Genomic DNA, 26,729 nt, shown 5'->3' with positions numbered 1-26,729 from the left:
TACTACTATAGAGGCAGCTAAGGTGAAGTCTCAAGGTGGGCGTAATAGGATTATGGCTCTTCAGCACAAGAAGCTGCCCTGCTGTTCCTGGTACTTGACATCAGCCGCAAATAGCATGGACCCTCCTAGAAGCTTGGCTAAAGGAGAAAAGGGTCGCCAAGTCTCATTCTCACCTCCATGGAGCGGGCTGTTATGGAGGGAGAAGAAAAACTCAGCTGGGAAAAGAAAGGGTTAGGATTTAGCTCTAAAATCTTGACAGATTCAGAGTTGGAATTTGGGGAGCAGATATCTATGAGTCTAGGAAGAGTTTTCACATAATATCAACATGAAATCCACACTGATCAAGTTTTACAGATTAAAAAAATAAATGCTGCCTTTAGGATCTATAAATCCCATTATATTAAAGATCACTGAATCTCATCCAAGAGTTAAAACAGATGATGATGAAATCTGTCAGACCCTCAATGCAGCATACTGAAAATTTGACAGAGTGGGTCAAGGCTGCCCTTTGAGCTGCTTAGTTAGTCTTGGGACCTGCACCAAAGTGTGGGAGAAGAGAGGTAAAGATGGCAACATTCAAGCTATTTTCGAAACCCACTCAACTTCCCACTGCCCCACATTACTGAGCACTGCCTGAAGCTCTCCTCCCCCAGGCCACTGCCCTCCTCGATCTCTTCCTGGTCTTCCAGACATTTCTTCTCAGTGTCCTTTATGAGCTGTTGTTTTTTTTGTTCACCTCTTGAATTGTGCTGTGCCCTCAGGCTCTGCCTTCAGCTCTGTTCTCACTTCGTTCTACCTCCTCTCCTTGGGAAAAGTCCCCAACTTTCATCTATACGACGTCGAGACCTAAATCTTTATCTCCAAACAGATTTCTCTCTTGAGCTCCAACAGCTTCCTGGCCATCAATTCCCAGACAACCCACAAGCGCCACAAGCTCAATCTGCCCAGAAGTTCTCCCTCATCATCACACAAGGCTCTTTTAAAGCAGGTCTCAACTGACTTTCCTAGACTCATCTCTCTTTCCTCTCTTCACACCTTCCCTCATGGCTATCTATGTTCTTCGCTCCAGGGATAACCAGACAACTCCCTGGTCCTCAGACACGCGATGCTCTTTCATGCCTCCAAGACTCTTCACGTGCTCCTCTCTTTGCCTGGGATTTTTTTTTTTCCTGCTTCAAGCCAGCTCAGATGTCCTCTCGCCTAGGTAAACCTGGTTCTCCAAAATGTATTCTTCCATGGCACATGATCCAGCTGCTGTGGCAATTACAACATACTGTGAAGGATGTTATTTGCTTCAAAATCTGTAATTTCATACTGCTCTTCTCAAGAGAAGCAGCATCTGGTAGTGCAAAGGGTACTAAGCTAAAAACAGAAACAGGATTTGAGATCTAAAACAGGAGCTTCCTAGGTGCCCAATTGGTCTAATGCCTTCTTCCTACATCTGTAAAAATAGCGATAATAAACAGGATTGTTGTAAAGATTGAACGAGTTAATATACACAAAGCATTCATACATTGGAAATATGGCACACATGCAGGATGGCATTATTAAGGGGGAGGATGTTCAATACATCTCATCAGATGAATGCATGCACAAGTTCTCACGATGCATGCACACGTTCTCACAATGCATGCACAAGTTCTCACGATGCATGCACAAGTTCTCACGATTCATGCTGAAGTCAAGGTCTGCCCAAGGGAGATGGCAGCAGTACTAAGGACCAGTCCTTGTTCTGCGGCCTGAAGGAAATAGGGGCTTATGCTCTGTTATCCTTCCCACTGAAGGTCCACTAGGACAAGGTGCCCATGACACAACTCACTTTAGGTACAGCACACCTAAGTGTCATGGTAAGTAGTTAATTATTAATGGAGGGAGGAGACAGGATGAAAATGTTGGACCTCACCTGTTATTCCAAATCTCATTCAAAGATAGAAAAGACAGATTTTTCTGTAGGATTATAAATTTATTCACCCAGTTTTAAGAAGTTACCATTTTAGACCAGCTGAAGTTATTCAGTCTAACTAAGTCAAGATCAGTGGGGGCCTGGACAGAGATGACCATGAAAGACCAAGCAGCACCTGGTGGGTAGGACCCTTTTTATGGTCAGAATTTTGTCTGCCATGCTAAAGGTCTGATAGGAAAGATATTTAAAGATCCAAAACAGCACTGAAAATAAGTAATGTCACCACGACAAACCATAACATAGCACTATCAGTGGACCTGAGAGCTTCAGGAATTCTTGGGTGATGGGAAGCAGATAGGGATAGAACGGCTGAGATGTGTCTGGAGGCAGACACAGCTCTGGACTCACAGAAGAGACCATCACAGGAGGGAGACAGCACTGCTGATAAGACAAGGGCGGGAGAGGGTCCCAGGGCTCATCAAAATACTGCTCCACTCAGGACAGGGGGCCGCTGGGCCCCTCTCCCACTCTACGCACCGGGCGGCAGCCTGCCCCAGGGTTTACTGCCAGACTACAGCTCGAGACCTGCTCCCTAAGACAAATGTCCAGAAGGAGCCTGAGAAGGAAGCAGAGGCCTGGGCCCTCCTGCCAGACACAGAGGACGGAAAGGAGTGGCAGCTCTCCCAGGAGGGACTTACCAGGAAGGGCTCTGTTCTGGGAGCGCCTCCTTCGTTTGGCAACTAGTGGGAAGACGGTAGTGGCCTCACCCTGCCTGCCCCCCTCGTGCCTCTGATAAAGCAAGGCCTGGCCGGAAGCACGGCCCCCACTGCCTTCACAGGGGTGCGAGTGTGGATGGCCAACCTGCAGAGACCCACGTGGAACTTATTCTACCCCTGGACCTCCATTCCTCAATAACCAAAACGAAGAAATATAGACTTCCACGGCGCTTGCTGGTTGCCCTGGAGAAACCCATGACAGCCATTTGAAACAGAAAGGAACAAAGCCTAGAAACAGTTTAGTCTCCGAGTCCTAAATAACACCCCGAATAAAAGGGAAAAAAGGAAAACAAAAAACAAAAAAACAAAAAACAACGAGCCTGTGCTCTACAGTGGTCAGTGTCATCACAGGGCAGGCCACTGTCCCTGGGCAATCCACCCAGGTAGCAACCAACTCTTTGGTCCTGTTTACAGCACGTGTTTTAACAAGGTGACAGAAGTCAGGACTGCAAGGTGTGAAGAGACTTGCTTTAGAAAATGAGCATATTCACAGTTAACAAAGCAGCAAAAGCGTTCGGGAGAGGTGTGCCACGAGGTGTTTCCATGGACGTGCTGTTAGGGTTGAAAGTTGAGGGAGGTCCCAGAGAGGAGGCCGGATGGAGTGAAAGTCGGTGTGGCCAGCCTGTGTCCACAGAACCAAATGGGAGCCCCTCCCCCACCCCAGTGGACTTTGTGGCCGCAGTGACAGAACAGGCCCAGCCAAGCCGCAGCCGCCCGCTCAGAGCCGCTGTGCTGTCTAGTTTCTCAGCAGAGACACACCTCTCCGCTCTGGAAACAGATGAAAGCTCTCTCCTCTCGACGTACCCCACCCCCTGGAAGAGCGCCCGACACCACATCTAAAGTGGAGCCCTCCCTACCGCGATCACTGAACAAAAGCGAGCTCGTCGTGGCCAACAGTGGCATTAAGTACCGCTCATGCTTTGGTCTTTGTGGGGCGGACAGAGAAAAACCTGGAGAAGAGATCCTGCAGATCAGCTCCCAGCCTGTTCCAACAGTAATGAAAGGGTCCCAAGGACTGAAGGCAATTTGGCTTTCAAGAGTCAAGGGAACACTGTGCCCCGAGCAGGAGGAGGGAACTCCCAACGCACCTTCACAGAGGACGTGCGAGGCTGGGGAAGTGAATTGACTCTCCGGCGGCTCTGAGTGGCAGCCGGTGAATGTACCTGGTCTTTACTCGTCCTTCTCCAGACGTCACAGGGAGAGGTATTAGGCATCCCTGCTTCTTTACAAATCTGCGTGGTGCCACATTGATGTGGATTTGTTGGCTCCTGCTGTGGAAAGGCCTAGTTTCTGCAGGGGATGCATTCCGGCAGCAATGCCTTAGTTACAGACAAGATAATAAATGGGGATGGAGGGAGAGGCATTTTATACATTAAAGGATGGGAGGACTCAGGTGATATTGGAAGCTGCTGGTAAATACAGTTTTATCAAGGAATGTATCAAGGTCAGAGACAGAGCAACTCAGTTATTGGAACGTGGATAAAATGAGGGATTCGTCCAGGCACCAAGCAGGCACACTGGCATGGCCAGTGGTAACCTAGGCAGGTGAAAGACCCAGTTCTTCGAGAACTGTCGCCTAGTAGATGTATTCCCTGGTGCATGGGGAAAATACCCAGAAAAGTCAACGTTATAAATATCTAAGTAAGACCTGATCAAGCGTCAAAATAAAGGAAACGCTTTATTATTTTTTTCTTGGGGGTGGAATGCTTTATTTTGGTGGCAACACTTCACCTCAACCCACCTGATTCTCCTGCTTTCAAGTCATTTCTCAAGCGTGGATCATGTCCCAACACTCTTCAGATCTTGAGATCTCACCTCATCCACCTCCCTTAAAGGAAAGTTTGGTGTGGTTTTCCACCCTCTTGTCTAAAAAACCAGCACAACATGTTTGTTTCTTTCTCTTTTCACCTCCCAGGACCCTTGCTTCCTAAGAGTTAGCAGTTAAGTGCTTGAGTCATTCCAGGAGCCTGGTGACTTGCCATTTAAGGTGTCCCGCCCAGCTCTGTCTGCTCACTTCCCTGCCACACCACCCCCCCTCACCTTACCTTTAACCCAGAAAAGGACATCTTAAGCTTATCAGATACAATTAGGCATTTTCTAGTTCTGATAGCAAAGCCTGTGCACATGGGGATTCTTCCCTTCTTTGTGAAGTTAGAAATGAATACAGTTTACAACTGCAGTTAAGGGTAAAAGCTTCATGAATATTTGGGAGAAATGAAGTGATCCCCATCAGGACATGGAGTAAGGGTTCTGTGATTCAGGGCCTCTGAGGGCTAAGTGTTTTGGGGACAGTGTGATCTGAGGTTTTTCATGTTTAGAAACCAAATATGCCAGAAATTCTCCCAGCAAAAGTGTTTACTATAAGGGCACGAGAGAAGTGTACCATTAAACCTTTTAAAAGGTACAACTATAAATATTTTCCTTTAAAACACCTAAGCAGTAAGTTGAGAAAAACAAACAAATTTGGATAGAAGCAGACAGTATAGCAACCTGCCTTTGTGTATAAGACATATATGTCAGATAGAAAATGCAAATGTTTCTTGAGCAGATGCTATGTGGATGTATTATTTTTCCTTATAAAAATTAATTCTTTATGAATCAGGGACAGATAGATTATCCATATTTCTTTGGACTCCACTGCTTATTCAGTAAATCCACCAGAGAGGAAGAAGTTTAGGCAATCTATTAGAGAGGAAAGATTATTATCCATGAAAGAAATGAATGAAATTGGATTTGGAGTAAGCAGACTTGGGCTCAGTTCCTGGTTCAGCCACATGTACTACTGTGTGATGTTAAAGAAGACACTCGCCATCTACTAAGCTCAATTTCTCCATCTGTAAACTGTGGATAATAACATTAGTCCTACTCAGTTCATAGAGTTATTCTGAGGTTCAAAGAGGTGATATATGTGAAGTCACTATATAAAATGTATAGTGTGACTCATTTTTAGTTGTTAAGTTTTGTTTGTGATCTTGGCTAGTGTGTTGATATAATTTTTTTCTACAGTAGATTTGTACTTCATCCAGGTCTATATAGTAATAACTTAATGAGATGAGACTATTCTGCAATAATTATTTTAAAATCAGATTTCCATGACATCTTTCCTCAGTAATGCTCCAAGAACAAAGCCAAGAGACCATTTTGAAGTCTTTTTGGCCTGGGATAGGTGGTAGACCACAGAACAGAACACAGGATCCAGAGTCAGAAAGACCTGGACCAAATCCTGAGTCCACCACTTTCAGGATGAACACAGGCAAGTGACTTAACCTAAGCCTCACTTTCCTAATCCATAAAATAGGGATAATATTAATAACTACCTCATGGTTCTGTTGAAAGAATTGAATTAGACAACTGTTGAACACAGTGTCTAGCATACGTGTGCTCAATAAATGTTGGCTGTGATTAAATACTACTGCATTTGTTTTTCCATTCACAATCCCTTTGTAAAACTGGGAGAGAGTAAGCAGGTATTAAATTTATAGCTTAAGAGTTCTGTAATCTGGAGATGTTGGGGGACTTACTGGTAACTTGGTAAGAGTAGAATCCAGGGCTCTTGTGCTTAGTATTACTTTCCCTTTATTTAGCAGACTCTTAGGTCAAATGCATGTATCTCAAATGCTGTCATTAAATTCTTAAAATATAATTAATTGTACTCTCATAAAACTCAATATTTGGCATTCTATCTTTAGTCTCAGCCCCTCCAATCCATTCTCTACAGGTAGCAGAGAAACCTACCTACTGCGAAGCTGGCCATGCCACATCTCCCTTTAAACCAGTCAACGGTGCCCCAAATGGCTATAAAATAATATCCAAGGAACACAGAAGCAGACCTTCTTCAATCTGACCTCAGCCTAACTCTCCAGCCAAATTTACCAGCACTCTGGGTCTGGGCACTCCTTCAGTTCCCTGCTGGAACTTTCTTGACATCTTTCTAGCCGCAACCCCACTCCTGCACCCCTGCCAGGCTAGGAATTCTTTCTTTGTTCTGGGAAGAAGAGCACTAGAATATTATTTTCTGCTGCTCTTAAGAAGAAAGGGCTTGAGAATCAACCTAAACGTCCAACCGTGACAAACTGAATGCACTGAGGAACATTCAGAGGATAGACTACTATGCACCTATTAAAAATCCCACCTTTAAAAAATATTTAAGGTTAAAAGAGAATGCCATGACATATTATTAAGTGTAAAAAGTTAGGGATTGAAAAATAACCAGAGGGATAGGCACCAAAACGTTAATAATAATTATCTCTGGAAGATGTGATTGGCAGGTGACATTTATTCTTCTTTGACTCTTTTCAGTAGTTTCCAAATTTTCTATACGAGGAACAGATTGACTTCAACAGTAAAAAGTCATAAAAATCTTGAGGCAATCCAATAATGATCCCTAAACTGTAAATGGCAGCTACACCCATCTTTCTCTCTCCCAAATCTGAACCCTAATGGCAGCAATCCAATGGTTGGGTTCCTGGGCATGTAAACATGAGGAATAAGTGGTAAATTGCTTTCATAGGGGGGAGGCAAATCTAAACTCAAGAAACGAACGGCCCACTTACTGCAATCATTTCTTCTGGTAAATTCCACAAGCTTACACTTAGAGCACAGCAATCTTTCCAGGAAGAACAAAGGCAAAGTTTGTCATGCAGTGACGAAAAAGAATCACAATAAAATCTTTTCTTTTTTTTAAATTTCATGAAGATTAGCTCTTTCAGTCATGCTTCTCTTTTCATCTGATTTGCATCTGAGGATGGACTTCATAACTCTGAACATTCTCTTGGCATATCCCAACAGAAATCGAAACCCTCGGCACCACTCATTTTAGGCTTGCTAATCTGGGTTCCCCTGAGGAAACGCATTTCCCTATAACTATCAGGATTTCAAATTTCACACCCTCCAAAACAGCTTGGACAGGTAAACACCCTATTAAAAACAGGCTCTGCTAACGAAAACACACAGCCTCTTAAGTGCCCTCTAGAGCAAGTGTGTGGAACAGAGGGTGGAGGCAGTCTTTTTTTTTTTTTTTAATTTATTTATTTATTTATTTATTTTTGGCTGTGTTGGGTCTTCATTTCTGTGCGAGGGCTTTCTCCAGTTGCGGAGAGCGGGGGCCACTCTTCATCGCGGTGCGCGGGCCTCTCACTGCCGCGGCCTCTCCCGTTGCGGAGCACAGGCTCCAGACGCGCAGGCTCAGTAGTTGTGGCTCATGGGCCTAGTTGCTCCGCGGCATGTGGGATCTTCCCAGATCAGGGCTCGAACCCGTGTACCCTGCATTGGCAGGTGGATTCTCAACCACTGCGCCACCAGGGAAGCCCAGGAGGCAGTCTTAATGTAGCCAACTGACTGATAAACAACCCTCCTTCCCCCTTCTGGTATTTTCTCATATCACTTGATTATCTTCAATTGCTTCCTTTCAATCTTATGCCCCATAGCATATGTTAGAAAATATTACTCGATCACATGAAATAAATGTACTCGAGCTTATGAGTTTCTGACCCATTTGGAAGACTCCAGAACCTACCAACAATTCTCTTATGTGTTTATATATATATTTTTTTAATTTCATTTTTTCCCCCCTCTGCTCAGGCCCAACTGTCTTAAGCTTCTAGACTTTTAGGGAATTTCAAAATTGCAGACAGACCTAGAATTAGATTTGGGAAATGGCATCTTCTTCAGTTCCCTCCCGCCTTTAGGCTGGTTTCTGATAGATCATCCTAAACAGTGGTGCACTAGGTCTCACTTTACTTGGAAGAAGAAGTTGGGACGCTTGTATGGCAAGGGCCTTCTTTGTCTCCTTGAAGTCTCTTTTTATCCAGCTGGCCTCAAGTTCATAACAACCTGCTTACCTGCTCATTCCACATCTCTTTGCCCATGGCCCCTCTCCAAAGTACCTGCTCAAAGGTAGCCAGAATGCATGTTTCTGCTGGTAAGGGTCTCCACTGTATCTCTTTGCTGTAGGGTAACCTCTTGTTTTTAGACTTTTAAACAAAGCCAAATCAAAACAATAAGCTCCAAGAGCTCGTTTTAGGTTTGATGGCCCTGTCTGGAAGCTGCAACAACAGCACCATCAAACTGTCACTGTTCTATAGCACTTGCCCCCAAATGCCATCCAGGTCTGCACCTGTGAAACCGGGATGGGCATTGTGAGTCACTCTGCCTGCCACCACATAAAAAGCTAATTTCGCATTCAGAATGTATGTTTTTTTTCAATACCAATAGCAACAAGAGTGTGCCAAAAAATTTCCCCTGAAGCTCTATTCTGTTTTTTAAACTACAGAACATTCTTTCATAGTTTGACAGTTAAAATGCCGCAGTTAATGTAATAAACAGAGAATTTTTCTAAGTAGCCTGTCAAAACAAGTGACACGTTTTTTTTTTGCTAGTGAGTCTCAGATTCAGAACAATAGGAAGTACCTTTCAAAGCAACATCTTCATTATACAATCAAATTCTCAAAGTAATCTTCTCATCAAAGAATATTGTGTTATTTCTTTCTCAGTAATTATCAGAGTTCTGCAACCTCTCTGGCAGTGGTGACTATTATAAAATGCAGCTGTGCTGAGTTACTATATTGGGGGGTCTTGCCCCGGTCAATATGGAACCAATGCATCTCATGCCTCCACACTTCTTAATGACTTGGCAGTCTAGGCAGTAAAAAGTCAACGTTTACAGAACCTGTGAACATGCCCTCAAGTTCCCAGGAGCGAAGTGCTCGGCTGCTCTCTTCAAGGACAGCAGTGATACCGTCAATTCTTGATCAACTCAGCTTATTTTCTTTCCACTTAAATAAAGTAGAAGCTCCAAAGGTTATTATCAGATCAAAAAAATGGTGTGTGTGTGTGTGTGTGTGTGTGTGTGTGTATAGTTTGAAAGTCTGTCTCATTAAATTAGATTCCTTCTTTTTCACTTTTCCATTTCTTAGGGGCTGTCATTCCAATAGAAAGGAAATTTAAGAGTACCAAGTCAAAAGAACTACCAGCCCAATTCCAACATTTGCGGTTTCATAAAACCTGAAAAGATGGGAAAATCCCAAGGGCGCCCAAAATGATATACCTTCGGATACTGGTGAAACCTGTACTTTAGCAGCCAGTGATAGGCTAAAAAAGTCCAAACTTTGGAATGTAATTTTCTCTGAAGAATCTTTGGGCTGCCAAGGATCATGCGATTCAATGCTGTATGGAAGAAAAAAGAAGCACAAGTACAGGCTCCTATTTCTAAGGGTAACTCATGAACCCAGCTCTCAGGCTCTTGTGAGGGTGAATCAAACAATTAGCACAAATAGCCCTTGCGTGGTGCTTTGCACACAACCAGCACTCAATATATGTTTGTTGCATCTGAATCTAATTTGGGAGTGCCTATCCCATTGGATTATAAACTCTCCAAAGGCAGGAACCATTTTGCTACTTTTTAAAAACATCTTTGGTAGATGCTCAAAAATATTTGTGCATTGAATGGCATTTCTGTCTCCCTTGAAGCAAGGGAGAGCTGAGGGAACATCAGAGCTGGGGCTATATGTTCATTTATTCATTCATTCACTAAGCAAAGGCTTACTGATGGTCAACTTGGTGTAAGGCACAGAGCTAGGGATACGGCCTTTTCTAACTTCCACAACAAGTTCAATTTCCCTCTCCATATTACATTCTATCAACATACACTACATTTTCCTTTGTAGCATGTAATGCAGTGGTGATTAAATGATTACTTGCATAACTAGTTGCTTATGGTCTGTCTTCTGTCCTAGACAGAAAGCTCCAGGAAGGAGGTGCAACCCTCTAGTTCAATGCTGTAGCCTTTGCAACTAACATAGTATCTAGGACAAAATAGATGTTCAATAAATATTGGTTAAATGACTAAATGAATGAATGAATGAAGTAAAATGAGCTATGTCTTTGCCTTTAAGAAACTCACAGTTTCCAATAATGTTTCTCAACAGGGGCATTCTTTTCAGGGCAGCTTATTTTGGAGGGTTCTAGGTACTGGTGTGTGTTCAACATCCCTAGGTCCTACAACTACCCAGCAAAGGCCAGCAGTGTGGCAACCAAAACCCCCTCCCACACTTCCTGACGCCCCTAGGGGCTGTCCCCATCTGATTCAGAACCACTGTGTGATGTGGGCTTGAATGAAGATGGCAGCAAGAAGAGCAAGAAGGGATGGAGCCAGCAAATGATGAGGAGGTAAACGAAGGACAATGAGACACGGGGGTGTGGGAAAGAGAGAGGGGAAGCAGTCTGCCAGGAAGGAGAACACAGCTTAGAGTGGGGGCCTTCATCTGAGTTCCCCAAGCCCTGGGGATTCTCCCGTGGCTCCCCAACCCCTGTGGCCCTTCAGGGCAGAGAAAACACAAATTACTGGGCAGTTTTCTTGACTACGACGCATGATGAGGTCAGTGAAGCTCTGGCTTTTCTGTTTGATATTTTGGATTTTCCAGCAACATTTTTGTTTGAAGCAAGGGTTTTGAGGCTAAAGGAGCTAAAAACCATGGCTCCGGAGTTAAGGATAACGATGCTATCTGGGTGGAGGGAAGGCCTCTGAAACACATGGTGCAGGACATTAAGACCCAAGAGGAAGTTGTGACAAAGGGGTCATGGTGTGACAAAAAATGAGCTATGCTGAAGAGCCTTTTTGCAGTACAGAGTAAGGGCAAGGGAAAGGGGGAGAATCCTGGGGAAAGGGAAGGAAGGTGCAGTGAGAGGCTGCTGTGAGTTGGTGTGCGGGGCCCACATCGGGAAGCTGGTCTGAGGGACACCTCGCTCTTGGAAAGCGCCCAGGGGACACGCGAGACGGGTAAAGTCTTGTCGAGCCCAGCTGATGAATGGAGGTCGGCCAAGCCAGTGACTCAGAGTCGACACCCACAGCTGGCGCGCACCGGTTGCCGGGTGGAGAGGGAATTCACTTCCAGCAGAAAAACATAAGCCCTGTGTGCAGTGGTTTCAGATCCAGAGGCCAAGTCACCCCTCATTGAAAAGGTTTCCCTGAGGTTGGGACTGAGGCATACCCTTCTTCATATGCCCTGTGGCAATTAGCTGAGTGCCCTGAACAGATGGGAGGCTCAATACAGTCTTTCTGGATTGATCTGATAAAACTCTTCGGAGTCCTCAACTTTAGCTGATGGTCAGGTGGGTTTCCACTGATCTGGAACGGAGGGAGCACCTCACTGGCTGACTGGAGGCCTTGAAGAGTTTAATGGAGCAGTGGCGTTCTCTTAAGAATGTGTCGTTAAGATAAAAACTCTAATTCGAAAAGATACATCCACCCCTATGTTCACTGCAGCACTATTCACAATAGCCAAGACATGGAAACAACCTAAATGTCCATCAACAGATAAATGGATAAAGAAGATGTGGCATATATATATATATATATATATATACACACACACACATACATACATACATACATACACACACACACATACACATACACACGGATAAAGAAGATGTGGTATATATATATATATATACACATACACATACACACACACACACAATGGAATATCACTCAGGTATAAAAAAGAATGAAATAATGCCATTTGCAGCAACATGGATGGACCTAGAGTATATCATACTAAGTGAAGTAACTCAGAGAAAGACAAATATTATATAGTATCATTTATATGTGGAATCTAAAAAGTAATACAAGTGAATCTATATATAAAACAGAAAGACTCAGACATAGAAAACAAACTTATGGTTACCAAAGGGGAAAGGGAGGGGGGAGATAAATTAGGACTATGGGATTAATAGATACAAACTACTATACATAAAACAGATAAACAGCAAGGATTAACTGTATAGCATAGGGAACTGTATTCAATATCTTACAATAACCTATAGTGGAAAATAATCTGAAAAAAATATAAAACTGAATCACTTCATTGTACACCAGAAACTAACACAATACTGTAAATCAACTGTACTTCAATTAAAAAAAAAATAAAAAAAGAACGTGTCTTTAAGCTAAGGAGTAGAAGCCTCCGCATGGGGTGAAAGAGTGTGCTGAATGAATGAATGAATGAAAGCAGGCATACAAGCTCAGGTATGAGGTCTAATGGTTCTGACGACCTCTGTCCTATTGCATCAGGAAGAAAGGGGCTTCCACAGTCTGGCACAGAAGCAGAGCAGTTTGTTTGTCAGGGACCAGAGGTCATTTAATACGTGGACCCAGTTTTGACATCCTGAGCCAACTGTGAAAAATCTCTATAGTTTTAACTCATGCAAAAGGGAACTGGAACGATCTGGCTCAAACATAGAATAAAACAACAAGAGGCAAACATATCTGTCACTCCTTCGGCATCTCTCCTTTGGCCCTGGGGGAAGGAAGGCCACGTCTTTTGAAGTCAGCCTTGCTTTCCTCCGCCCAGGTGCGCACCTTTGCACGGGTGACCTGCAGGGGGCGCCACACGCCCTCACTCACGGTTTGCGGAGGATCATCCTCATGTGGGCGTCGGGGCCCATCTGCGACAGCAGCAGCATGGTGTCTTGCAGCTCCTCATCACACTCCTTTTTCTCCTCCTCTGTAGGCAAAGGCGCATCCTCGTGCTCATCATCCAGAAATCGATAAAATAAATATTTATCTTGGAAATGATGCTCCTGGTCCACTATGGGAAACATGGAGGCAAGCGTCAGCTGCTGCACCTCTGCCTCACAGGCCCGTTTACCAGAAACGAAAGGATGGTGTCGGGCAAGTGAGCCAAGTGGCAGCAAAGTGGTGAGACACCTCACCCGTCTCCCTTGGCCTCACCCAGGGCGGTGCAGCTGTGGGACGCGACCTCTGGGCTGCAGTCATGCACCTCACAGCCCTCTCTGACCCGCCCATCTCCTGAGCTGCCCTGGGACTCTCTTATGAGAACCTGCCAACTTTCCTGACATGAGCACTCTGACCGGCAGAAATTGCCTTGGTGACATTTTCTAGCATGTGGGTTGTATGTCCTAAACCGGAAAATAACCACCTGCCAGATCATGCTCTATAATGTTTGTTTGGTTTTTTTTTCAAAGTACAGACTTAGCAAAAAACAAAAAACAAAACAAAACAAAAAAACCAACTTCGTCAGGAATCAGAATTGATGTTTTTCTTTCTATATGTACTGTTTAGAAACATGTCTGTCTGCAGTTAAAAAATTAAAATAAAATTGTCTGAACAAAGCTGACAAGACCAAGCATCTAGGTCATATATGCCTAGGATCTTATGGTAATTTCCTTCCAGTTCAAGTTTTAAAGAATTTTTTTTTCTTATTCCCTTTAAACAAGAAGATTTAGATCTCAGTAGGACAAAGTCATAAACTTGGCTTAGAATCCCTCATCTATGTGTCTGAAAGCTCTTAAGCCCCTTTTCAGGAGGGAGCACCAATGCTATCCAAAGATGAGGAGGAGTGGTAGGACCATTGCTGCTCAAGATATGATCCCTGGAACTGCAGCATCTGCGTCATCTGGGAGCTTTTGGAAATGCAGACTCTCTGGACCCGTCCCAGCCCTGCTGAATCAGAATCCGCATTTTAACAAGAGTTCCAGGTGATTTGTATGCACAGTAAAGTCTGTGAAACACTGGCAAGAGCATCATTAGATTCCCAGGTATTTAAAAATTAAAGGAATGATTTTAATAGTTTGTCAGTTTGGAAAAGTGATCTTTAAACACATGGCATGAGGAGTTCAATCACAGCTCCACTCCAGTCCTGAATGGCTACTCTGCTCAGTTATAGCCCCTGTGGATATCAGGGGCTACGCCACAGAGCACAATCCTGATATTACGTGTGGGTACAAAAATTGGCTCTCCCAGAAAACTCAGCTTCTGAATTCAGTACTCTCTTTCACGTCATCAGCCCGGCCACACACTTTGCTGCTCTTCCGTCGGCCCCTGCATCAGGACCGCTATGCAATGCTCAGAGTATAATCATGCTATCGATGAACTGTGAATGCAAACTAATAAACATAATTGGAACTGATGCACTCGGGTTTCAATTTCATTTTCCCTTCATCCGCTTTCCCAAGTTAGGAGGGTACAATGGTGGAACACTGCAATCAACGGCATCCACTTGCTGCATTTGTATTGCTGAATGAAGATGCCAGCTCTGCGGGTCCCTAAAGGGATCATGATTCTTTCTGGCCCATGTGGGAGTTCAGCCACAACGTACCTAGGGAAGTGCACTTCCTCGCATTTCTTGAGGGTTTTCCAGGGACCGTGGCTCATCTTACCGTGGTTGAGAACACCGTCTTCTACCAGGACTTGCCACATGCCAACAGCTTGGACTCGGGAGTGAACACACGGGGTCTGCTGCAGCATCCAATCCACCAGCTCGGTCCCCACGCAGCACTGTCTAAGGGGCGGCAGGACACAGAGGAGGGGAAGTCACCCCCTTGCAGATGAAGGACGGGAGATGGCTTCTGAGAGGAGACCCTCCCACAGGGCTCCATGCTCTTCCACCCTAAGAGGTCTCGTGGCAAACAAAGCACTGCATGATGTGGCCTCAGGTCCTCAAACTTTTGTACAAACCAATAAAACCACTCAACTCACGAGAGAACCTTCTAGGCGAGGCTGGCTAAACGGAAGAGCATTACAGGCGGCAGCCCCAGGGGAGACTAAAGGGCAGCTAGACAGGGAGCATGATCTGGCAAGCGAATCCCAGGGCCAGAAACTCTTGAGCCGGTCCCAGAAAAATCTGGGTGTAAAATGAAGGCAAAGCCTAATTCTGACTTCCTTCACCGGAGCCTTTTGAGGAATGAGTTAAGGTTTGTGAGGCCCTAGGAGGTGCTCCGTGAAAGGCTATGTGTAAATGCAAAATTATATAGCACTTTCTATTTTCAAGTAATACTATTGAGCTTCCTCAGAGGGCTGCTGGGAGAAACAAGCAATTAGCGATGCAAGTCCCTGAAAAAAGTTTGATGCACTTCGACACAGCCTGTCATCTGAAGAGCTCCAAATCCTTTCTGTACAGGCACATGTGCATCTCTATGTTGCCCCTCTGTGGTAAGCTGGTCAGGATGGGCAGACTACGTGCATTAGTTAGGAAACATATAACTACACATACATATTAGGAAACCTTCAGTGGGGAGAGAGGTGTTCGTGGCATGACTGTTCAACGGAGGAAATGGGATCTTGAAGTACGAGGGAGGAATCCCAAGGGACAGGAATAAGCAGGGAGTTTCAGAGCAGCTGGCTGCCTGCAGCTGGGTCTGAGTCACTGGTGACCTCCCCTCCTGTGCTGAGGATGCCACCACCTCCGGGGCACTAAGACTCGTTCCAGCCCAGGGAGCTCCTCTCTAGTTTGAACTGGAGGAGATTCCCAGTGCTGGTCCACTTTAGGAAGAGCTTAGCCTGGGAGAAGTCATGAGATCCAGCACCAGGTCTACTACTTATTAGCTGTGTGACTCTGGCCATATCGTTTCAAATCTCTGGTTCTTAGTTTTTTCATCTGTAAAAGAAAAGAGGAGGAAAAGATGGCTTCAAAGGCCGTGTCCAGTCCTAAGACTCCAGGAACTCTGAAATCTATCAGAACTCCTGGGATGTCCTGATGCGGGTCTGACCCAAGAATACAGCACCAGGAGGACGTCCTGAGAAGGCTGTTGGATTTCTAGGACTACTCCGATTACAGTCCATACCCACACTTTATAGCTTCAATGGGCAAAGAGGCACCTAGTTACTATTCATTGTGAACCAGACGTATGATCTGTCGTGTTCCTCATCTAATCTGAGAATTCATTAATGGGAAAAGTCATGTACAAGTATAAAAAAAATCAATTTCATGTGGCTTTTAATTCAATTATTACTTTTACTAAAAAGAGCATATGGTGTTGAGATGATCCCAGAGCCTCTCGGCCCTGGGACAGGGTGTAAGAGTCTTGCAGTCAGAACACAGAACAAAGACACATAGCTGTGCCACTTGTGGCTGGTGGAATCACCGGGTTTCCTCTCTATTAATGATCTTTAGCTATTTTAAAATCGACAGCTGATCTCTAGTGTGGTGATCACTGGGGCTGACGCTGTATCTGGGGAGACTTCAAACCCTTTGCACTGCAGTCATGATAGAAGTGGCGGCAGGTGAAAACAGGAGGGAGGGAGAGGATGGAACTGGAAACAAGATCTGGGACCAGGCACTCAAAATGTCCTGCAGGAAAAAGAAATCATGCCTCTGGCTTCCGGTTGCGTCCATGGGTCATTATCAACAGATCATTAATTTGTGTCATAGGGTGTGGAATAGACATAACACCTATATTTCAGGGGGTTAAAATCTTAGGACTATGAAGCAAGAAAGAGATTATGGTTTCTGACTTCTAATTTCCATTATTTGTCACCAAAGATGACATCTTTACTGGAATTTCCCAAACGCAAGTCAACACTTGGGAAAGCATAATCACATCTTAAATTAAGGGAATATAAATTTAAAAAGAAAGAGGTCTTTTAGCTGTATGAGATTTTTGAGATCCACTTAATGAGTTAAAGAGTTTGAACTCTCTCTCTGAGGACATGGACACATGAGTTTAACCTTGACTTCCCTCAAAATTGTAACAGTGTGTAGGAACTACAGATGCCAAAAAAAGAATGAACTTCCAGAGTTGAAGGAAAAGGCTTCCAAATGTAATCAACCAAAATGGTAGCTGGTAAATATCCACATTAAAAGGGCAAGAGGAGCAATCTGTCTTAAGAGAGGGAACATGCCCTGAAAGGAGCATGCTTCGGATTAAAGTCTTTCTCAAATTCCATCTCATTTCCAGAATTCTATCAAGAAGAGGCCAATCTAAATGTAACAAACTGCCAGTTTTGGTCTTATAAACATATTCATGACAAATGCAAGCAGAAGAGTGTTAGTTTGCAGGAAGTGCCGAAAAAGTGATCCAAAGAGAAAGAATTTGCAATGTGTTTCCATCTCTGTCCTTGGGAAAGAGACTGGATTTGAGGTACATATACTGGAAGGTTTGCTCTAGAGTAAACCGGGTATAATTTTACAGGTACTATCATGGTTGACGGTCACTAGAAAGATATATATATATATATATGTATCCTTTGTGGTCACTTTAAAATTTGTATTCTAGCTTTTCACTGTGTCTTATGAATTTGGTTCATGTGAATCAAATGGGTTTTGACTCATGCTAAGTCTGATGGGTTCTGAGGTCATGTCTAAATGAGGCTAAATGAGAGTCCGACTGATTGCTGAAAGAGGGTTGTGAGTCTGAACCGTGGGCGCAGGGAGAGGGAGTGAAGGCTTTTGTGACATAGACAGGACGTTCTAGTTCCTAAACCGCTGCTGAGTTGATAAAAATCAAAAGTTAAAGATTAGACATGAATCCTTCATTTACCCACCATGGTTCAGTCATTCCAGAAGGTCAACTAAATCATACAGCCCCTGTCTTTATCATTTCTTAACTCCAGTGGCAGCTATAATGAGTCTTTATTCTATATGATTATAGATGTGAAACAGAGTTGCATATCTTACTATATGCATACTAGAATGAAATCCTACATTAGAAAGTAAATTATGTAAAGGGCATTTTACATTTTTTTCACGCCTGTATCCTTAGGGTTTGGAACACAATAATGCCTGGTGCCCAGTAGGTGCTTAATAAATGTGTGGAATGAATGAATGACAGAATGAATGAATGAAACTTGTAAATCAACCAACCTTGGTTTAAATCCTGGCACTGCCATTCACTAGATTCGTGACTTGGTCAAGGAAAACTATTTAATCTCTTCTGAGCCTCAGTTTTATCATCTGAAAAATGGCCACACACCTACCTCGCAGGTTGTGATGAGGATGAAATGAGATAATATATATAAAGTGGCCTGGTACAGGGCTTCAAGTACAAATGAACACTTAGTAAATGTTAGTTGAATCTCATCTAAATCTAGTAGTTTTCCTAACAGAATTACAAAAGTTTTCTATGTTCATCACAGTTAAACCAATGTCTAAGCAAATGAGTTTAGGAGTAACTCCTGGGAATATGAAGGCTAATTAGAGTTAGGTGGGGATCCAAGACAAGCTTAACTTCCAGAACCTGGAGGATTATAAAACATGCTGCCCATGGATGGAAAACAGGGAAACACAAGTTTATTCTAACTTCACTAATCACGAATCTGAGGCGGCCATACCCTTTAGAATTATTGCACATACCTGTATGTCTTTAGGTGGTATTTTCTATCTCTTATCATGTGAGGTGCTCGAAAGAGAATGGCATTTCGTAATATTTTTCCAGCCCTGAGGATCTTCTCTGAAGGAACCTGAATTTTAATCAGATGGGAGGAGGGGAAGAGAAAGGAGAGTTTATAGATGGAAAACAAACCAGATGCATCACTAAATCACTTTCCAATCTGACTCTGCACTTGAAAAATACAATTCACTCATACATTTGCATTGTTCACTTGTGTGACATGTCGCTGTTCTATACTGAGAACTGAGACACACCGATATGTATTGTTTCTAGAAACTGTATCCACAGTTTCCTGATGTGATGCTTTGACACATGGACCACTTCCAGTAGTTACTTAAGAAGTTAGCTCTGCTGGCTCATCAACCCACCTACATCCCATTACCTTGGTAATGGTGTTAGCAGGACGAAGAGGAACGTGAGGTTCAATGAGAGGTGTCTGAAAAATAAAATGTTAAAGCAAAAGAAAATTAAACAAAAAGTTCACTAAAGAAAATTATGGGTTGGGGAATAACAAGAAACATCTACTTTTATAAAACTCAAAATAGAATTAAAAAAACAAGAGAGAAAATCTGCCTAAAGAACTTGAATGCACAGGCATTCAAAGGGCAAAATTAAGACCATTCGATTTGCCAAAATTTGAACACAAATTATTAAAAATGAAAAAAAAACAAACAGGAATGATTAGATGTTTGCAGGCTTAATGAGAAGGGAATCAATATCTACTCACAGCATAACAAACATCAGGGCAGAGGAAAAAACAAAAGAAGATAAACATGAATAGAGATTAAAATGACCTATCTCAGGCGATAGGGATAAAGGACTGATTTAGAATGGAAATGAGCGACTTCATCCTCTCTCATGTAGTTAAGATTCTTTTCCTGCAATTTGTATTGTTAGAAAGTTTTAATTTTTAAATGATGCTTCTTTGTGGTTTTACATACTCAAGTTCCTCGAATGCACTGGGGCAGCTAGTGTACCATCTCTTTCATCTGCAAAGTGGTGTACAAAGTTTTCAGGATTCTGTGACTATCAGAACAGCTCTAGGATCTAGATAAAGCCCCTAGCACTATTCACATTCTTCAGATGAAGGTGCTGAATTGGAATCCCAGGGAAATGACTTGCTACACAGCTACACAGCTGAGTCCCCTAGTCCTACTGAAACCCCTTCACTCTATTTTTCTGAAATATCTGGTAATGGCAAAGATACATTCTGTCAAAGGTGGTGATAGAACCATCAACACAACGCTGTTTATGCCACTTCCAGAAGGTAAGTAGTAGATTTACCTATGAGATTGCAGTGGGCAGAATAACGACCCCCAAAGATGTCCATCTTCTTATCCCCAGAACCTAGGAATACTTTAGATTACATGGCAAAAGGGACTCTGCAGATGTGATTAAGTTAAGGATCAAAATAAGCGGATTATTCTGATGTTTCTAGGTGGCTCCAATGTAATTGTAATTGTAGGGTCCTTAAAAGATGGAAGAGGGAGGCAGAAGAGTTAGAACCAGAGAGCTAACAGTGGGAGTAGGACTCAGCCTGATTTTGCTGGCTTTGATGGTGGAGGAAGCCAAGAGCCAAGGAATGAGGGCAGCCTCTGGAAGATGGAAAAGGCAGAACAATACATGATTTCCCCCTGGAGCCTTCAGAAGGAACGGGCCTGCTGATACCTTGATTTTAGCCCAGTGAGACCAACTTCAGACTTCTAAACTACAGCACTATAAGGTTATTCATTTGTGTTTCTTTAAGCTTGTGGCTTACACAATTGGTTACAGCAGCTACAGAAAACTAACACAGAGATTATTATACTTTATACTAAAAACCCATACTTTTTGCAACTAGAAGCCATTGCATTGAAAATAAATTGGTAGGTTTTTCCTTTGTCCTAATATATAATCAATAGGGAAAATAAAAAGTCAATATTAATTTTAAATACTTTAGGTACCTAAATATGAATATGCATGTATAAACATATGCCTTCCTTTTTATTAACAATAAATTTCAGATGGGTTGCTGCTTTTAATATTATAATAGAATTAAGGAAAAAAGGGAAAAGAATCCTAAGTTTTAAGAACAGCATAGATGAGACACAGATGAATTTAGAATGAAATCGCACCGAACTTAAACATTTTCATCACCTTGCTGGCATCTAGACCTTTTCTTCCTCTCAAAATCACTAGAGCACAAATGTCAAGCAATATTATAATATTTTAGCAGCATTCTGTTTACAACTAGCATAGACCAAGGAATGTCAAATCTGGTCAAATTCAATAGCAGCTTTAAATAGAGACCGACTTTGTCCTGAAGTAGCCCATGCTCTCTTATGGCAGACCTTTCATGGGAAAGGGACCGTGAACTCACAGACTCCCTGTACCACCTCCTCAAAAAAGACAGAATTCCGTGATGCCAAATCACCTGGAATCATGTTCCAAAGGGGGGAGGCCAGCATGCACCAGGGCGCTGGCAATGTGTGCAGTCAAAACAGTTGATTATTTCCAGGTTGTGAGTTCCCAGTACTCATGCACCTTGTCTCTTTACATTACACAGGTTGGTTTATATGTCTAGGACTGTGCCTGGTTATGTATCCAAATTGTAGAAGCCTCTGGCTATTCTTGAAAGTAACAGCAGAAACCCATTTCTTCTTCATGTCTTAGAAGAAGGAAGTGTAGGTATATGTGGTCTAGAGTAGATGAATGTAGGATAAGCTTCTGAGGTAACCTTTTCTTTCCTATGGAAAAAAAAAAATCTATTTTCCTTTGCAGTAGTCTTTGAGAGGCTGGCTGAGCCAGAGGTCAAGAAGATGCCGGTGCTTGAGGATTATTGATGAATGTTTATTCTTTGGTAGGCGCAATGAAACATTATTTGAAGATTGCATCTTTTTATTTGTTTCTACAAAAATGACTATATTTAAGCAAAATGCTAACAAGTGGTCCCTAGGTAGTCAATTTGGTTGAACAGTTCCCTTTTTGCTTCCTTGGGACCCTGAAAAGAAACTATTACCAAAGCAGGGGAAGCATCAGACTTCAACCAGTTCCTTTGATTTGCAACTTCTAAAGGAGCAAAACGTACACAGGTTGCCTTTTAGCGCGATAATCCCAGGACCAAGAGGCTGTTTAATCTGTTGAAAGGCAGCATTCTCAGAACCTTCCCTGGCCCAGAGATTTTAGGTTTGGAGGCAACATAATGAATAGATGCTTTGAGAGGGGGACAGTCCCTTTATTTAAATAAAACCTCCAAGGAACACATGCAGGGTGAGAGCAGGGAAAGTTTTACTTGGGGGGGAGGGGAATAAAAACTTGTCTTTGAAAGGGACTCCATCCCGTATTCAGTTAGGCAAGCTTCTATGATCTAAGAGCTACGTTGGTGCCTAGCAACCATGCGCTGTGAGGCAGAGGGCTGTGACAGGTAGGCCGGGTCCCTGGGACACAAAGTCACTGCCAATGCCTGTTCAGGGGCCCCCTTCCATAGGGAGTGTGACTCTATTGCTTTTGTATCTGCTTATTTATTTCCTTTTTGGTTTCCCTTGGCTTTCAGGTAAAGTTTTTATTTCTGAGAATTTCAGTTTAGCTGAGCTTTAGTGAAATGAGGAGAGGAATTTCATTTTATAAATTTCATTCCCTCAATAGGAGAGGGAAAGAAGCAGGACGGGGTGATTAGTGAGAATCCAAACAAGAAAAGCAGCCCTAAAAGCAAGACCAAGGACTTCCTGTGTCAGGCCTTTTACACGTGTTATCTTATTTTATTATTACTCTCATATTTTATTGCGAAAACTAAGGCCAGCAACACATAGGGACTTGAGCTCACACAGCTAATGACTGCAAGAGCTGGGAAGTGAATCCAGGTCAGTCTTATTCCAGTGTCTACGCTGCAGGAACAATGACCCTTCGCACCTGCTCTTTCCTCCTACAGATATCATGGCTCACACGGTGGAAGAGTTAACATTCCATTTAATTAAAGTTCATTGAGAAAAATGCATCTAAGCCCTTCTCAGTTACCAGGTACCAGAGTTGATCTTAGGCGTTTCCAGAAATAAGTGTTCATAACATCCTACTGAGATGACACATTAGCACCATGCATCATGCTTGGTCGGAATTAACTTTTTAAAAAGCAACTTTGTGACAATAAAGCATTTGGCATTGAGGGACTGCCCTTCCAGGGCTGAGACAAATATACGAGAAAGGCAGGTAGCAGTTGAAGTCCGAGCGGGAAAATGGAAAGCACTCAGTATTTCCCACGGAGGGAACTTAATGCTGGGAACTAGCTTTACAGGTGGTGCAAGAGCTGAGAAGCCAAAGAGGCGATGAGGAGGTAACCTGGATGCTAGCCAAGCAGGAAGCCCTCAGGTGGGGGGACAGAGGAAGGAGGAGGCGTTGCCAGAGCGGGAGCCAGATGTCCACGTGGGAGCTGGAACCCCGGAGGGCCTCCTGGTCCTAGAAGTCCAGCCGCTGCTGGAGATGCTGCCACCTCCCACCGCTGAGGTGAGCTGGAGACCTTCCCGCATCCCATCCCTCTCCAACCATAAACCAGAGAAATAAGGAAAAGAATTTCATTTTACAAATGATTAAACAGAAGAGGGAAAGAAGGAGCTTGGTGACTGATATTGGCGAGAAGATGGATCAAAGCAAGAAAACCAACCCTAAAGGCAAAACCAAGGCCCTGCGGAGGTCGGCTTCCTTGTGATGCACAGCAGAGCACAGGGAGGGCAAAGTACTGCTCAGAGGACAAACAGCCCAGGACCCTCCACAGAGGGTGTTTGCTGTGCCCACAGAGTGGGCACAGGGTTGCTCCGTGTTCCACCCCAGCCCTCTCAGCCTCTCCTATTCCATATCGCGCCAGCCACACTCCCTGTTGGGCTACAGGTAAGGAAGGTGGGCAGTGGGTAGCATAGAGTGGGCCTTCATTAATGCTTCCTGGGCTTGGTTCCTAGGGCTGCCCTATGTTTTGATCTATAGCCAGAAAACGCATAGCACAAATGAGCCCTAGCAGAAACAGACCCCCTCTCTGATTAAATGTCATACCTTTCAACACATCAACCGTGTGTTGACGACAAAAATTCTTCCTCCCTACCTGGGCATGAAAGAATCCGAATTGGGCTGTGAAAATGTGATCCTAAAAAGCTAGGCAGAGAGGACAGATAAAGGCAGAGGTATTCAGCTTTCTCTGCTTTTCTTGGCTTTCTCCCCTGAAGACTTCCCTCAGGAGTGACCGTAATTTGTTTCTGTTTGCTTCTGGAGAGGGGATGCATTCTATTGCTTTTTATTATGCTTATATTACTACTGAAAAGGAGAAACAGTAAGGGAAAATATTCCTTTTGGCACCAGAGCCAATTCAGAAATACTAATCAGGTGATGAAAAATATGAGTTTAGTCTCTATTACAACATCCACAATAACTCCCCAGTAGATCATTATGAGGTATAAGGCTCTGTAATAGGCCTCGTGAAAAACCATATTCAGTCCCTTCTGAAAGGGGGTAATTCTATTTACTTAAGTATTTGTTCATAGAAGCCTTTTGCAAGGCACAGCATTTTAAGCCAAGAGATAAGAATAACAAGGTAGATTGGGACACAAAGCTCATGGCAGAACTCTGGCAACCCAGCATAATAAAACATCATCTAAGCCCACGTCCAATTCAAGTATTTAATGAAGGTGTATTATGTGCAGAGCAATGTGCTAGGCTAAAGTACAGACTCTGATAAAGAACCTGGTCTAAATGAGCTCTTGATCTTTTGGGGAAAGTAGAACTTCCATGGATTAAACAATTAGTGAGAATCTGGATCAATGAATAAATGCAACAATATTCTGGATTTCAAATTCCCCTTTTCTCAGTTCAGGTGAGAAAATCTTTAGGAAGTGGGAAGAATATTTAATGTTTTTAGTGAAAATGATACACTTTTAGGAGTTACATTCCCTTGTTTTGGCATTTTGGAATAATACAACTAAGGTCTTAGAAATGTGTGTCTCATTTTTGTAATAATTATCATCAGTATCGTCATTCTTTGGTTGACCAAATGAAATTAAAAGTAGGAACTAAATCAGACTCATACAGATTTCACCACTCTGAAATAACTATGTAAGTTTTCCCATTTGTTAACTAATGGAAAAATTCATCTCTAGACCTCTTTGGCTTCCAACGATAGGCTTTTTAAAGTTTTTCCTAGTTTAAAATTGACGTGTAGATTTCCAGTTTCAGCTTCAACCTGTCAAAGTGGTCATTCCTGCTGTTACAAGAAAAAGCTGAACAAAGTGAAAATAATGACTTCTCTCAGGTTCATCAAAGAACTGAGTATGTCAAGAAAACTGCCACCCCGAAATCTGGCGAAATGGGGGAATCCAGTCACAGCTGACATTTGCCTACCTGGAGTGGAAGCCACAAACAGGTAGGAACGCTTAAATGGTGTTTAATTAATTAAACCAGGAGGCCATTAGACCGAGGTGGCGCTAATGCCTGGTGGTCCGTGTAAGCAAACCAAAATCTAAGCCTGCAACTGCCTCAAGGTTCCAAGATTGAAACCCAAGGACAACCAATCACAGCCAGCTAGGCTTTATGCTACTGCCAATCAATAGTTTCCTAATTTTGCCTTCACCTTTTCTCTATAAAATTACCTCCCTGAGCTCCCATTGGTGGAGTGCTCCTAAGCACTTCCGGTTTTGTGCTGCCAGATTCGAATCAACTTTTGCTCAAATAAACTCTTAACATTTTTAATATGCCTCAACAATGGTCATTTTGATGATTTGCTGGAGGCTGAATGTGGAGTAACCTGGGAGTGAGAAACTCCTGGGGGACATAGTCTTAGGTGGGCACCCACAATTTTGTGGGCTTTACCCCTTGGAATTCCTCCAAATTCTCATGGTGAAGAGCCAAAAATTATCTCCTTGTGGCTCTGGCAGGGGGAGGGGAAGAATGAGCATTATGATATAGACCCAGAGCATTCTCCGTAGCAAAGGCTTACTCTCCAGGGAAAAGACTTTACGAGAGTCTTATCCCACCTGGGGGAAGTGCATTTCTCTGACTCTAGTCTCCTCCGGTCTTCCTGTCTCACCTAAAGAAGGAAAAAGCACTAAGAAACAGTGGTGAAAGTCCCATGGCAGGGACACAGGCCCAGTAAATGACTGAGATTTAATCACAAGAGTATATTCACTTCCCTTCTCCCCTATGCCCCCCACAAATGCCAATATAAAAATAGTGGATTACAGCTGAATGAGCTGTAGATTCAGACTCTATCAAAGGAGGTGTTCTTAGGGAAGCCCAAACACAGCAGAGGAGACAAAAACAAGGACATTAGAGGAATTTGAAACCTCTGAAATCTACAGCTACAGCAAATATTAAACACAGCCCAATTCCTAGCCAGATTAACATAAAACCTCACACTAAAGGCTTATTTATCTCAGTTCCTATTACCCAATACATCATGTCTGGTTTTCAACCAAAAATCACAAGGCATGCTAGAAGGCAAAGACAACAGAGTATGAAGAGACAAAGTAAGCATCAGAGCCAGACTCAGACATGATACAAATTTTGGAATTATCAAACAGGAAATTCAAATTAACTGTGATTAACACATTAACTATAGAGTAGTATTCCATTAATAATACTATTAAAAATGTAGACAATATGCAAAAATATATTGTGTAACAAAAGCAGAGAAACTAAGAAAGAAATGTCTTCCTTTCTTCTCCTTCCTCCATAGACCAGCAAGAGAGAAGGAAGAGCAGAAAGGGGATGGGAATGGGAGAAGGCACAACACAGCCCTCTAACAAGTGCTGGAACCACCAGCCTCAGTCTCATCAGAGATTCAACTCCACCAAAAGCTAGAAGTTTAAAAAATGGATCTCGCAAGTTATTTTGTGGATATTAACAAACTTATTCTGAAGTTTATATATAGAGGCAAAAGACCCAGAATAACCAACACAATTTTGAAGGAG

The 26,729-nt window shown here is 43.1% G+C and overlaps 1 protein-coding gene across 8 annotated transcripts in view; it reads right to left on the bottom strand.

The window, feature by feature from the left end:
* The window catches only part of RAPGEF4 (Rap guanine nucleotide exchange factor 4), a 317,996-nt gene that overhangs the window by 67,363 nt on the left and 223,904 nt on the right, over positions 1-26,729 (bottom strand). For all 8 annotated transcript variants that reach the window (XR_009504210.1, XR_009504211.1, XM_059928103.1 and 5 more), the window contains 4 exons: positions 19,190-19,243; positions 18,771-18,877; positions 14,860-14,981; positions 13,085-13,268 (listed from right to left, as the gene is read on the bottom strand). Coding sequence is in view for 6 of the 8 variants with exons in the window: in XM_059928103.1 (XP_059784086.1) it covers positions 13,085-13,268; positions 14,860-14,981; positions 18,771-18,877; positions 19,190-19,243 (467 nt within the window). In the remaining 2 variants the exon portion in view is untranslated. The remainder of the gene's footprint in view (positions 1-13,084; positions 13,269-14,859; positions 14,982-18,770; positions 18,878-19,189; positions 19,244-26,729) is intronic.

Source organism: Balaenoptera ricei, chromosome 7 (genome assembly GCF_028023285.1).
Source record: "Balaenoptera ricei isolate mBalRic1 chromosome 7, mBalRic1.hap2, whole genome shotgun sequence".
Lineage (NCBI taxonomy): Eukaryota > Metazoa > Chordata > Mammalia > Artiodactyla > Balaenopteridae > Balaenoptera > Balaenoptera ricei.
This window is presented reverse-complemented; position numbering and strand designations above follow the sequence as displayed.